We start from the raw sequence: 14,563 nt of genomic DNA, 5'->3' as shown, positions 1-14,563 counted from the left end.
AAATGCGTGAGCTGGAGGCTAAAAATCTGTGAGCTAGCTCACGCTAACTCAGCTTAGAGGGAACACTGGTCACAATATATTGAATTATTGGATCTTCACTCTGAATCTCAGACCAGTCACGATCTCCTTTACCTTCCTCCCCCACAGCAGACACCCTGTGAGGTAGGTGGGGCTGAGAGGTCCTAGGGAAGGGGAAAGCGGTTCAAAGCTTCATAGATCGATGCAGGCATCTGCTGTAGGAGAACCTCAGAAGCCCACAGCGGACAGCTGTCAAAAGATGTCCTAATGACGTTAGTGACGATCAAATGTTTTCAGTCTTCTTCATTAACGGGATGCATCACCGGCTGACATGAGCCAAGCAAACAAACAAAAGTCTGATCCCTGCCCCGAAGAGATTACAATCTCAATTTTCAACTGTGAGAAACAACAGCAGAGGAAGGGAGGCGTCGGGCTAAGAGGGCTGAATATGTGAAAATACAATTACGCGACTAATAGCACCTCCACTGATCCTTTGTGTCTGTGTGAGTCTGGATGACTTTAGAGCATTTGCAGCAATTTGCTAACATTATCACGTACACGATCTTGGGAAGGCTTTGGTGCACAAGGTAGCCTGCTTAAGGACAGACTGGGTTGGGCGAGATAATTGGGTCCCTTGATCAACTCTGCCCATGAGCAGCTGGTAAAATGGCACCCTCTGTATTCAGGGCGAGTACAGATTCTTGAGAGTTAACTTGCTTCTAGTCATGTGCAGGGGTGGAATTCTAGCAGGAGCTCCTTTGCATATTAGGCCACCCCCCACCCTGATATAGCCAATCCTCCAACAGTTTACAAAAAAAGGAGCCTTGTAAGCTCTTTTAAAAATTATTATTATTTATTTATTTACATTCCGCCCATTCCCCCGTTTGGGGGCTCAGAGCGGAGTATTGGAGGATTGGCTACATCAGGGGTGTATGGCCTAATATGCAAAGGAGCACCTGCTAGAATTCCTTACAGGGCTCTTTGTACAGGGCCTGCTGTAAGCTCTTGGAGGATTGGCTACATCAGGGGTGTGTGGCCTAATATGCAAAGGAGCACCTGCTAGAATTCCACTCCTGGTCATGTGACATTGTTTCCGGAAGGTTAGCCAAAACCCTAGCTTGAACAGCTTTAAGTAACTGAAGCTTAACTCTCAGGGCAGGACTTAGATTATCAAAGACAAGCAAATATAGAGGTGATGTTTAAAATTACATTTCAGATTTATTTATATTGCTCCCCTCCAGGGGTGGAACTCTAGCAGGAGCTCGTTTGCATACTAGGCCACACCTCCCTGATATAGCCAATCCTCCAAGAGCTTACAAGGTTCTTTTTTGTAAGCTCTTGGAGGATTGGCTACATCAGGGAGGTGTGGCCTAATATGCAAAGGAGTTCCTGCTAGAATTCCACCCCTGCTCCCCCCTATTCCTCCGGGGCAGGTAAGGATTTATGCTCTTTCACTATAGCTAGGTAACATATAAGATATTGCTTAATGCCTTTTAGAGATACATGCCTTACAATTTGCTGTAGTGGTTAAGAGTGACGGACTCTAATCTGGAGAACTGGGTTTGATTCCCCACTCCTCCACATAAAGCCAGCTGGGTGACCTTGGGTCAGTCACAGCACTCTCAAAGTTCTCTCAGCCCCACCTCTCTCACAGGTTACTGTTGTGGGGAGAGGAAGAGAAAGGAGATTCTAAGTCATTCTGAGACTCCCAGTGAAGGGCGGGGTATAAATCCAATCTCCTCTTCCTCCTCTTCCTCCTTCTTCCTCCTTCTTCAGCCAGTTTGGAGAGCCAGTTTGGTGTAGTGGTTAAGTGTGCGGACTCTTATCTGGGAGAACCGGGTTTGATTCCCCACTCCTCCACTTGCACCTGCTGAGATGGCCTTGGGTCAGCCATAGCTCTGGCAGAGGTTGTCCTTGAAAGGGCAGCTGCTGTGAGAGCCCTCTCCAGCCCCACCCACCTCACAGGGTGTCTGTTGTAGGGGAGGAAGATAAAGGAGATTGTGAGCCACTCTGAGACTCTTCGGAGTGGAGGGCGGGATATAAATCCAATATCTTCATCTACCTCACAGGGTGTCTGTTGTGGGGGAGGAAGGTAAAGGAGATTGTGAGCCGCTCTGAGACTCTTCGGAGTGGAGGGCGGGATATAAATCCAATATCTTCATCTACCTCACAGGGTGTCTGTTGTAGGGGAGGAAGGTAAAGGAGATTGTGAGCCGCTCTGAGACTCTTCGGAGTGGAGGGCGGGATATAAATCCAATATCTTCATCTACCTCACAGGGTGTCTGTTGTGGGGGAGGAAGGTGAAGGAGATTGTGAGCCGCTCTGAGACTCTTCGGAGTGGAGGGTAGGATATAAATCCAATATCTTCATCTACCTCACAGGGTGTCTGTTGTGGGGGAGGAAGGTAAAGGAGATTGTGAGCCGCTCTGAGACTCTTCGGAGTGGAGGGCGGGATAGAAATCCAATATCTTCTTCTTCTTCTTTTTCTTCATCGCCTCAGCAGTAGATAGAAGCATTATCCAAAGGTGACGTGAAACTTTAGGACTCCAAGAAGAAAACTTAAAAAAAAAATCCCCCAAGATGTCCATTCCAGATCAATGCCCAGTATCCCAGCTCTCTTTGCTCAAGTGCTTGACTTAATGGGTTGTCGTGGGAAACTTACCTTTGGAATGAAGCGTGTGGCAGTCCAGATTTAGGACAATTGTTGAGTGGAGTCAGAAGAGAGCTGAAAATCATTTCAGAGAAATTTCTTCTCCTGAGATGCTCGAGGGATGAGACTGAATTTCATGGCCTCTGGTTTGATTGGGAAGTTCAAGTTCCCTTGATGGATTCTCCCCGCTTGGGATGAAACAGCTGTTGTCCTTTCCCCGTCCGTATTATCAAAATTTAATGTCTGTTCTTGCCTCGGTTGCATTAAATGGTGTCAAAGAAACAAGTGAAAGTACCTGCATGGCACTGCACATCTGAAATGAAAGTAACCAACAAGGGGCAATCCCAGATTAATGGAATATATGGATGTAGACTGGGCAGGATATACTAAAGACAGAAAGTCAACTGGTGGACATTTATTCTTCTACGGCAGTGGAATGGTCAGCTGGAGCAGTAGGGAGCAAGAAACTGTAGCTGTGTCCTCCATCAAAGCTGAGTATGCATCCACAGCAGAAACATACAGACAACCAAGTGCGCATAAAACTTGCACAGACAGAGAAGATCAGCTCAAGAACTGAACACATGGATATGAAGCACCACCTAGTAGGAAACATGCAAGAAGAAAGGCTTGTTGAGTTGGAATACTGTCGTACGAATGATGATATGATTGCAGATATAGTCATGAAGTCACTTTCTCGAGGAAAGTTTGAATGTCTACATAAGAAGATGAATCTGGTAGACTTTGTACATCAGACCTTGAGAAGGGGTATAGGAAAAGGCAACATCTATTGTACAAAGAAGAAGAGAAGACCTCGCAGGGGTTGCAAGAAGACAATTAGATAGGATAGTGAGGTCAGCATCTTCTCTCCTGTTCAGTGTTGTTCCTTGTCTGTCTCCAGATTGCTACTCTTTGGGTAATTTCCCCTTTCTTTTCAGGAATGCCATAATCAATCTTACCCTCTCTTTCAGCTAGAGATGTAGTTAGGAACCCATCTCTATGTCTCCTCTTTCCTATCAAGTATGTTAATTCCTAAATAAACCTTGATCTAGTTAAAAAAAAAAAGTGGGAAATTTGTCCAAGAAAATAGATGACATGATGAATGTGTTTTAAAAAAGTAAGGAGCAAAACAATGCATATAGCAAAGTCCATAGTGTGCACAAAACTTTTCCTTAGTTCAGTTGTCTATGGACAAAATTGCCCCTGAAAGATTTCCCAAAACTGCACAATCAGTTTCTCAAATTCAAAAGTGGAGCGAGTATCTGGACTCCAAGTGACTGTCCCTTTTCAAAATAGTCTCAATGCTCAGAATAAAAACTCTATGAACTCTTGGCTTTCTTGTGAACATTTTATTCTATCTCTATATTAACGAGGAGTTTTGTTACAATTAAAATGTTGTGTGGCAAATACATTAGGAGAAAGAGGTGTACATTTTCGGGGGTGGATTTAATATATATAATTTTTTTCTTACCACAGAGAAAAAAAAATGTTTTTTTAGAATGTATAGTTTTGCAGTGGCTGTTTCATGTTGCTTCTCTTATTCTATGGTGGTTTTATATTGTTGTCCTGTCTGGGTGAGGCTAGAAATAAGTATGAATTAAAAAATCCTACTGCCATTTCAGACCAGTAGTAATTTGGCCTGCCAGAAAAAGGCAGGTTCTACTTCATTTAATTGTGACTTTGAACTGGCCCCGTCTTTATTTCACAACACTGCTGGCTTTTGGGCCCTCTGGGAGGGAATGTTGAGTTAGATGGCGGGAATATTGAACCAGATGGAGGGGATGTTGAGTCAGATGGAGGGAATATTGAGACCTCTTCCGACTCCCCTGTTTCTCCCCTTGCTGTCTCTCAATGAACTGTGTCCCCTCTTGTTTCCAGAAGGCAGGGAGTGTGTAAACTGTGGCGCTACCTCAACCCCACTATGGAGGAGAGATGGCACGGGGCATTATCTCTGTAACGCCTGTGGACTGTATCATAAAATGAATGGGCAGAACCGCCCCCTGATAAAGCCCAAGAGAAGGCTGGTAAGTGGCTTGAATCTCAAAAACTGCACTAACTTCTTTATTTTCTTTTTTCTTTCTCCCTCCCTGTCATGTTGTGTTTTTGAATTTCCTCAGCCCAAGATGGAAAGCTTTCTGGAGGGAGTGGGACTGGGCAGCCCTGCCCAAAGTCTTGTCTGTCTGTACAGAAGAGGGTTTTTGAGAGAGCTTCTCCCCCCTTTTTCACTATGCCTGCCAAGTTATGTACCATTTCTATGTCTCTATTATATATCTATATATTTTTATTCTTTTTTTTTTAAATCAAGGGATGATAATTTTATTGAACAGGTTCTGGAGGGTGGTACGGGGACTGGGGGGGAGCATGCGGCAGGCATGAAAAAAAGATTTTGTCTTGAACATGGAAGGGTATCTTGAAACCCATTTTTTCTAAAAAATTTGAAACTGTCACAGGACTAATTGGGGCCTCTCTTTCCATCTGATGGGTTTTCATGGCCTTGGGATTGATGTGGAACCTTGGAATAATGTTCATTGTTCTTGTTCACTGTGCATTTTTATCTTTTGCTCAGTTCTAAAATTTGGAGGGGGGAGGGAAATCCAATGACACCTTATGTGATAATTGTTTTGATGAATCTGTACTGTCCTTCCTTCCCTAAAAATTCTGAAAACTTCATTTATTTGGGATGTGTTCTTTAGTGCTTGGAAATGAATTGTGCTGTTGTTATATTTTGCATATCACCAGTCCTGGGCTCAGTCCTTTGAATTTCCAGTTACTAGAACAGCCAGGGGAAAAAGCTGCAGTACTAGATGCAACTTTGGAGTTTAGATCTTCTGTCCTTTTAAACTTCTGTAAGTGGTGGTTAAGGGAAAAAACCCAATATGAATCAGGGCCATAGCGATGGGTGGATTGACTCTCTTTCCTAATCTGAATTGGCCCCCCCAAAGTATTGTTTGTTCTGATCTGAGTTGGTCCTCCAAATGTGATATTTGTTCTGATAGGGAGAAGGGGGTTCTGCCCTGCCGGAGTAAATAGTTCCAAGGGAATGACCCACCTTGGGAGAAGCATGCATGTGCTGGGGGAACATTTATGCCTCCCCCCTTGGCCAGTGGCATGGTCTGGATTCCATTCTTCATTTGCCACCGGAAGTGTAGTGTGCCAGGCGATCTGATTGCAGATGATTTAATAAATCATCAGAAGGCAGTAACGTAAGCCCCTTCCCCCAAGAAATTTACAATCTAAGTTCTGACTCTAGCCAATACCACAGAAGAAAGAGAGCCAGCAGTTGCCTGTTGAAGAAGTTCAAATGCAATTTAGGTCCTTGGATTCAATTTTCGGTCTGTGATCTCAAAGTAGAGTTATGCAACTATCTCAGGATGTAGATTGAGATGGATAGCTGTTTGTCTGTAGCACTAGAAAGGAACAAGAGTCCAGTGGCACATTAGAGACTAACAAAATTTGTTGGTAGAGTATGAGCTTTTGTGAGTCACTGCTCACTTCCTCACAGGGCTTTTTTTGTAGCATGAACTCCTTTGCATCATAGACCACACACCCCTGATGTAGCCAATCCTCCAAGAAGAGGGGTGTGGCCTAGTATGCTACAACCCCCCCCCCCTCTGCTTCTTCAGATACGTCTCAGGATGTGGTGAAATTACGGCATGCAGTTTTTAACACTTCCACATGTATACTCTGCTTTTCTCCAATCCTGCCCTGATCAGGCTGTGAGCCCCTACAAAACATACGGTTACCAATTCGAGATTTGGGAATTCCTATAGATTTGGGGGTGGAGTCTGGAGACGGAAGAGAAGGACCTCAGTGGGGTGTAATGCTAGAGAATCCACCCTCCGAGGCAGCCATTTTCTCCTGGGGAACTGATTTCTGTTGCTTGAAGACCAATTGTAATTCTGGGAGATCTCCAGGCCCCACCTAGAGGTTGGCGGTCCTAACCAAGCACAGAACTGTGCTTCTATTATGCAACTGTCCGCACCTACCATGTAGAACAGGAGTATTGAACTGATTTGTTATGAGGGCTGAATCTGACATAAATTAGACCTTGTTGGGCCGGGCCATGTCAGGCTGGGCCATGTATGTAGCTATTTAAGATTAGGTAGCAGAGATATAAATTTTATAAAGGACCCAGACAAACATCAAATATGTATATATTTAAAAACTTACAATTGAGAAAACAGAGGTTTTGCTCTGTAGCTTCTGTGCAATTGAGCAAGCCTTGCAAAGCAAGGTGTGATGCAGAAGGAAGCGAGAGAAGGAGAAGGAAGCAGATGACAGCCAGTTGCTCGGGGGTCTGATAGGCCCTGTAGAAGATAGTTTGCTGTGGCAAGTGGAAAGGTTCACTGTGAACAAGGGTTACTTATGCATGAGGGTTTCTACTGGCTGCCACCTACCTGATGACTGCGTGGCTTACACTTTAAAATAACTTGGCAAATTACACACAAAAACATGTTGCATTAGAATTTGTTCAAATTTCAACAACTTTTACCATGGGGTTTACGATTAGATAATGTAATTGGTATAGCGCAAACCAATTCGAGAGCCAGTTTGGTGCAGTGGTTAAGTGTGCAGAGTCTTGTCTGGGAGAACCGGGTTTGATTCCCCACTCCTCCATTTGCAGCTGCTGGAATGGCCTTGGGCTAGTCATAGCTCTCGCAGAGCTGTCTTTGAAATGGCAATTTCTATGAGCTCTCTCAGCCCCACATACCTTACAGGGGGAAGAAGATAAAGGAGATTGTAAGCTGCTCTGAAATTCAGAGTGAAGGGTGGGGTATAAATCCAATGTCATCATCATCATCATCTTCTTGTTACCCCCTCCTTGCAATTTTTCTTTTCTTTGTGTTACAGTGAGAGGAGTCCCATTAACGTAAAAGTCTCTCGTTCTATAAATCTTCTTATCTTCCCATTTGACGTAATTTTCTGGTTAGCTAGATGAGAAAAATTGGGATGTAGCATAAAAAGGGAAGCAGCGGGGATATCTCTGGAATCAATTTATTTTCCCATTTAATCCAAACTTTTAATGTAGTGTGCAGAAAGGGGTTCTCCGCCCATTTTATATCTCTTCCTTTATTCCTGTCAAAGACAATTTTCTCAATTAATTTTGGATGTATTTTCAAGGCAAGAGAAGCTCAGAGGTGGTTAACCATTGCCTGCTTCTGCTTGACCCTGGTATTCCTTGGTAATCTCCCATCCAAAAACTGACCTGGGATGACCCTACTTAGCTTCTGAGATCTGTTGAGATTGGTCTTAGCTGGGTTATCCAGGTCGGGATAAACCATCCGGTACCTTTTTAATCCCTTCACCTTGGTGAGGGAGTATAGGACAGTAGGTTCCCTTTCTCCAGTTTATCCTGTTGTATTCCAAAACTTTCTGTTCTTAATTCAGCATTCTAATCACATCACACTTGCCTCATGCATTCTTCTTAGGACGAGATGTTCTAGGAACACTATGTCTCTTGGCGGAAGAACTACTTCCAGCTTAATAGGAGAAGGGAAAGCCTCTTCAGTGGCTCTGGAATTCTGTCTCTTTGAACAACTTGTCCCATCTGTGTCCCAAGATGGAGGTCTACTTACACCTTAGTTACTCCTAACTTACTCCTAGCTTAGTCTTAACTTAAAATTGTTGAACAAATATATCTAACACCAAAAAGGAAAGAGACATTACTTCAAAAATTAAATTGTATAGATACCCAAGTACAAGAATCTTTACCCAGAGTCTAACACCAGTCTCAGTGACAATTGAGGTCTGAGTTCTTTTTTTTAAAAAAACTCTGTGTAAGCCAGATTGCTAAGGAAGACAAATGGGCCACTGCAGTTAAAGTAAAAATACCACTTTGGGGAAAGAGGTATAAATTGCCCGTCCTTGCTCTATTTCTCTTCACACAAATTACAAAAGAGAGTGGAGGAGTCCTTCTCGATTTACTCGGGCTGTTTCTTTTTAAAGGAAAGCTGTGACCCTCCAGAATGGCATGGCATTATTTACCCAGAGACCGGAAACTGTAGCTGACTGAACCAAAACGAACAGCTTTTGCGAAAGGAAAGTTCTTGTTAGGCTTTAATTTGGGACAAAGTTCGAGTATCCCCCCGTTCCATATTTTTTATGCATGAAACTAACTTCCTAGGAAAAACCTACAGGATGTCTGGGCATTGAAGATAATCTGCAGTCGTTCTCCTCCCCACTTCCAAACCCAACAACTAGCAGAAGAAAGGATGCTTTCCTTATTTTTAAAGAGGGCATTCTGTTTTATCAGCTTTTAACAGAAATAACTCCGTTTCTAAAAGATAAGACTAAATCCATACCCTCGGTTAAACTTTCCAGAACTTTTATGGCACTGGAGATAAATCAAATCCCCCAAGTTCTTTCCATATCCAAGTTTAGAAATCCATAGTCATGACTGTGATTCTTCCAAAAGTTAATGGATGTTTTCCGATCCAAAAAGGAAATACCCGTTCAGTAAAGAAAGGGCTCAATGTGGAATGTGAGGCTCAATTCTTCACTCGTGCCATAAGAAGGTCATAACAGACTCCAGCCAGGTGCTTCTAGGAAGAGAGATACAGCCAAAATACTCTTAGTCAGAATTTAACAGAAACCAAGCGCCTTATGCCCTGACCTGAATAGCCTAGGCTAGCCTGATCCCGCCACATCTCAGAAGCTAAGAAAAGTCAGCGCTGGCTAATATTTGGATGGGAGACCTCCAAGGAAGATCACAGGTCGCTACACAGAAGTAGGCAATGGCACACCACTTCTGAAGCGTCTTTTGCCTTGAAAACCGTATGGGGTCACTGTAAGTTAGCTGGAACTTGATGGCAGATAGATAGATAGATAGATAGATAGATAGATAGATAGATAGATAGATAGATAGATAGATAGATGATAGAGGATGGATGGACGGACGGACAGACAGACAGAGGAGGGTGATGATGTAGATGGATGATGATGATAAAGATTGATACAGGGCTTGTTTGCATATTAGGCTACACACCCCTGATGTAGCCAATCCTCTTGGAGCTTACAGTAGGCCCTGTACTAAGAGTCCTGTAAGCTCCAGAAGGATTGGCTACATCACGGATGTGTGGCCTAATATGCAAAGGAGTTCCTGCTACAAAAAAAGCCAGAGATAGAGATAGATGATAGGTAGGTAGGTAGGTAGGTAGGTAGGTAGGTAGGTAGGTAGATAGATAGATAGATAGATAGATAGATAGATAGATAGATAGATAGATAGATAGATAGATAGATAGATAGATAGATAGTTTGACTCCACCACCACACAGCCAGCATTGAACAATGTGTGTGGATATGTGCTGGGGCATCTCCAAGATGTGCTACAAATAGATGACAAAGACATCTCATATTAACTTGGGAACATTGCAATGGATGTGTGACTCCAAACTTAGTCTGCACATGTAAGAGACTCTATTTGGTAAATGTCTTCAAGTCCTATTGATTTTCACGTAAATCAGTGGGAGTTAGACGTCCTGTATAAGTGTCTTGGTGGTGGAGGAAAGGACTGTCAAGTCCTCTCAGCTGACTTATGGTGACACCCAGGGCTTTTTTTGTTGGTAGCAGGAACTCCTTTGCGTATTAGGCCACACACCCCTGATGTAGCCAATCCTCCAAGGGCTTTCAGGGCCCTTTGTACAGGGCCTCCTGTAAGCTCCAGGAGAATTGGCTACATCATGGGGGCGTAGCCTAATATGCAAAGGTGTTCCTGCCACACAAAAAGCCCTAGTGACACCGTAGGGTTCTCAAGATACGTTCAGAGGCAGTTTACCATTGCCTGTTTATGTTGTGTCATGATGACCCTGGTATTTTCTGGAGGTCTCCCAGGGCAGACCCTACTTCGCTTCTGAGATCTGACAAGACCTGTCTAGCTTGGGCTACCCAGGTCAGGGTATATGGATCTTGGTTTCTGTCAAATTCTGAGTGCATTTTGGCTGTGTCTGTCCCAAATGTACAAGATTCAGCATCCCAAGACCCAGGGATGGCATTCTAGCAGGAGCTCCTTTGTATATTAGGCCACACACCCCTGATGTAGCCAATCCTTCAAGAGCGTACAAGGCTCTTTTTCTTTCTTCTTCTTCTTTCCTAGAAACCTCAGGGAGACATATTTGGCAATTATACTGGCATGAAGTCCGAAAGCTGCCATGTTCCATTTTTTTTTTAATAAAAGTTCAAGGAATGCAGTGGAGTGGCTAGACAGGAAGGTGGGTGATGGCCAAAAGCAAGTTGAAAACTTCTCAGCAGGCTTACTTTCCAATTCATGGTCAACCAAGAGCAAGCAGATTGCCTACCCAGTGCAACAACCACGAGAAAGACTCACAGCACCTAGAATCACAGTGTGAAGAAAAAGAATGCTGCAGTGGCTCAAAACTGGTGTATCACACTTATATAATCATCAGTGCTTATAATTTTACAGACTTCCACATACACACCCCTATAATATATGTAAAACATCCAGAACACTATGTCATCTTCATTCCAATTAGCAATAGAACAAAAGTCTGCAAAGGAACAATATATGCAACTCTCTAGTAGCCCACAATGATGACTCCACGTGGACTAGTTTTCAACAAAGTCCAATAGGATCCAAAAGTCCAATAAACCTAATGGGAAAAAGAGGAAAGTGAGCTTTCAGTTCATTGGTTTTAGCGGACTTTTTGATCCTATTGCACCTTGTTGAAAACTGATACATATGGAGTCATTATTGTAAACTAGCCAGGGCTTTTTTAAATAGAAAAAACCCAGCAGGAACTCATAAGAACATAAGAGAAGCCATGTTGGATCAGGCCAATGGCCCATCCAGTCCAACACTCTGTGTCACAGAAGAACATAAGAGAAGCCATGTTGGATCAGGCCAATGGCCCATCCAGTCCAACACTCTGTGTTACAGAAGAACATAAGAGAAGCTATGTTGGATCAGGCCGATGGCCCATCCAGTCCAACACTCTGTGTCACAGAAGAACATAAGAGAAGCCATGTTGGATCAGCCAGTGACCCATCCAGTCCAACACTCTGTTTCACATAAGAACGTAAGAGAAGCCATGTTGGATCAGGCCAATGGCCCATCCAGGCCAACACTCTGTGTCACATAAGAACATCAGAGAAGCCATGTTGGGTCAGGCCAACGGCCCATCCAGTCCGACACTCTGTGTCACATAAGAACATAAGAAAAACCATGTTGGATCAGACCAATGGCCCATCCAGTCCAACACTAAGTGTCACACAGTGGCCAAAAAACCCAGGTGCCATCAGGAGGTCCATCAGTGGGCCTATTTGCATATTAGGCCATACCCCCTGATGCCAAGCCAGCTGGAACTGTGGGTTCCTGTGCATTCCTGCTCAAAAAAAGCTCTGTAACTACTATTACTACAAAGAGTTGCATATATTGGTCCTTTGTGGACTTTTGTTTTATTGGCAACTGGAATGAATATGACATGGTATTCTGATTGTTTTGCATATATTGTGGGGATGTGTATGTAAAATTATAATAAGCCTTGCTGATTATACACTGTTTTTGAGCTCGTATTGCATTTTATCTTCATACTGTGCATACCCATGAGTGTAAACTAAATCGATTAGTTCTGTGGCATCAGCACTGACCATGTGTTTTTAAGAACATGGTCACTTGGTGTTCCTGGGAGATGCTGAATGTTTCTTGGCTGCCAGGTTGCAAGGAATTTCCCTCAATGGGACAGGTCTTCCTCATCTGTCCTCTCCTGCTCGGTCACAACTGCTCTCTGGCACCTTTCTTGAGAGTCTAGAGATAATGAAAACAGGTTCTGTTCTGTGAGGTGAGCTAGTTGTCACAAAATGGCTGCCACTTAGAGCAGCTGCCTCATGGAATGGCTGCAACATGGGGGTTGTTTCCATGTGGCGGCCATTTTGTAAAAAAGAAAAAAGTGGCTGTTAGGCAAAAACAGGGTCTGCGGGTTGATAAATTATGCACTAGCTACTGTTTTGAAGATATCCCAGAGTTCATTCTGTTCAAGTCGCCTTGGGGCACGGGCTACGATCTTGGTAAACATCATGTGAATTAACCATTAAAATATTTCTGCTGCTTTTAAGAAAAAGAGAAGCTGAAATCCTGCCTTCTTCTTTTGCCTCTCTTTTAATGAGAGCAGTACATGCTGTAAGCTAAAAAACCCACAAATGTAATAATTAGAGACACCAGTCTCCAGGTGGAACACAGGGATCTCCCAGTTTTACAATTCATCTTCAGAGTACAGAGAAAACGGATGCTTTGGAGGGTGGTCTCTCTGGCATTGTATCCCACCGTGGTCCCTCTGTCCTCTCTGTGCTCCATCTCCAAATCTCCAGAATTTTCCATCCTGGATCGGGCAGCCCTAACCCCCCATCCCCTGCCAGTGGCCAGGGGGGACCTGGCAACCAATAACAGTAATAACAACAGCAATAAGAAAGCACTGTCACGTCACAACAGACTTAGGGCATCCCTCAAGGGGTTTTGAAGGCAAGAGAGAACCCAAAGTGGTTTGCCATTGCCTTTCTCTGTATAGCTACCCTAGATGTTCTTGGTGGTCTTCATTAGGGATTTTTTTGTAGCAGGAACTCCTTTGCATATTTTAGGGTTGCCAAGTCCCCTGCAGCCTCTGGAGGGGGACGGTTTTGCAAATGACATCATAGTGCCAGCGAAGCCACATGCAGGCCACTCTAGGAGCTCCTGGGAAAACTCTGTGGTTTTCCTGGAGGCTCTAGCACAGGGGTGGGAAACAGTGGCTCTCCAGATGTTTTTTGCCTACAACTCCATCAGCCCCAGCCATTGGCCATGCTGGCTGGGGCTGATGGGAGTTATAGGCAAAAAATGTCTGGAGAGCCACTGTTCTCCACCCCTGCTCTAGTAATTTGGGAGGGAAAACTCTATGGTACAATAGGTTTTGCAAATGACGTTATTGCGCCAGCAACTTTGGAGAATCCCCCCACCGGCCCAATGCAGGACTGTGGGTTGGGAACCTCTGGAGTGGGAGAACCCGGGAACTTGGCAGCCCTAGCATATTCAGGCCACACGCCCCTGATGAAGCCAATCCTCCAAGAGCTTCCAGAGCTCTTCGTGCAGGGCCTACTGTAAGCTCCAGGAGGATTGGCTACATCAGGAGGGTGTGGCCTAATATGCAAAGGAGGTCCTGCTAGAATTCCTTACAGGGCTCTTCGTACAGGGCCTACTGGAAGCTCCAGGAGGATTGGCTACATCAGGGGTGTGTGGCCTAATAGGCAAAGGAGGTCCTGCTAGAATTCCTTACAGGGCTCTTCGTACAGGGCCTACTGGAAGCTCCAGGAGGATTGGCTACATCAGGGGTGTGTGGCCTAATATGCAAAGGAGGTCCTGCTAGAATTCCTTATAGGGCTCTTCATACAGGGCCTACTGGAAGCTCCAGGAGGATTGGCTCCATCAGGGGTGTGTGGCCTAATAGGCAAAGGAAGTCCTGCTAGAATTCTTTACAGGGCTCTTCGTACAGGGCCTACTGGAAGCTCCAGGAGGATTGGTTACATCAGGGGTGTGTGGCCTAATAGGCAAAGGAGGGTCCTGCTAGAATTCCTTACAGGGCTCTTCATACAGGGCCTGCTGTAAGCTCCAGGAGGATTGGCTTCTTCAGGAGGCTGTGGCCTAATATGCAAAGGAGGTCCTGCTATAATTCCTTACAGGGCTCTTTGTACAGGGCCTGCTGTAAGCTCCAGGAGGTTTGGCTACATCAGGGGTGTGTGGCCTAATAGGCAAAGGAGGTCCTGCTAGAATTCCTTACAGGGCTCTTCGTACAAGGCCTACTGTAAGCTCCAGGAGGATTGGCTTCTTCAGGAGGCTGTGGCCTAATATGCAAAGGAGGTCCTGCTATAATTCCTTACAGGGCTCTTCGTACAGGGCCTGCTGTAAGCTCCAGGAGG

At 44.5% G+C, this 14,563-nt stretch overlaps 1 protein-coding gene across 4 annotated transcripts in view; it reads left to right on the top strand.

The window, feature by feature from the left end:
- Positions 1-14,563, top strand: part of GATA3 (GATA binding protein 3) — a 71,086-nt gene that overhangs the window by 39,644 nt on the left and 16,879 nt on the right. For 3 of the 4 annotated variants that reach the window (XM_060245962.1, XM_060245964.1, XM_060245965.1), the window contains exon 3: positions 4,544-4,689. In XM_060245962.1, coding sequence (XP_060101945.1) covers positions 4,544-4,689 — 146 coding nt within the window. The remainder of the gene's footprint in view (positions 1-4,543; positions 4,690-14,563) is intronic. The other variant, XM_060245963.1, reaches the window with a different exon arrangement.

Source organism: Heteronotia binoei, chromosome 8 (genome assembly GCF_032191835.1).
Source record: "Heteronotia binoei isolate CCM8104 ecotype False Entrance Well chromosome 8, APGP_CSIRO_Hbin_v1, whole genome shotgun sequence".
NCBI lineage: Eukaryota > Metazoa > Chordata > Lepidosauria > Squamata > Gekkonidae > Heteronotia > Heteronotia binoei.
Note: the sequence above shows the minus strand (reverse complement) of the source record. Positions and strands in the feature narration are given on the sequence as shown.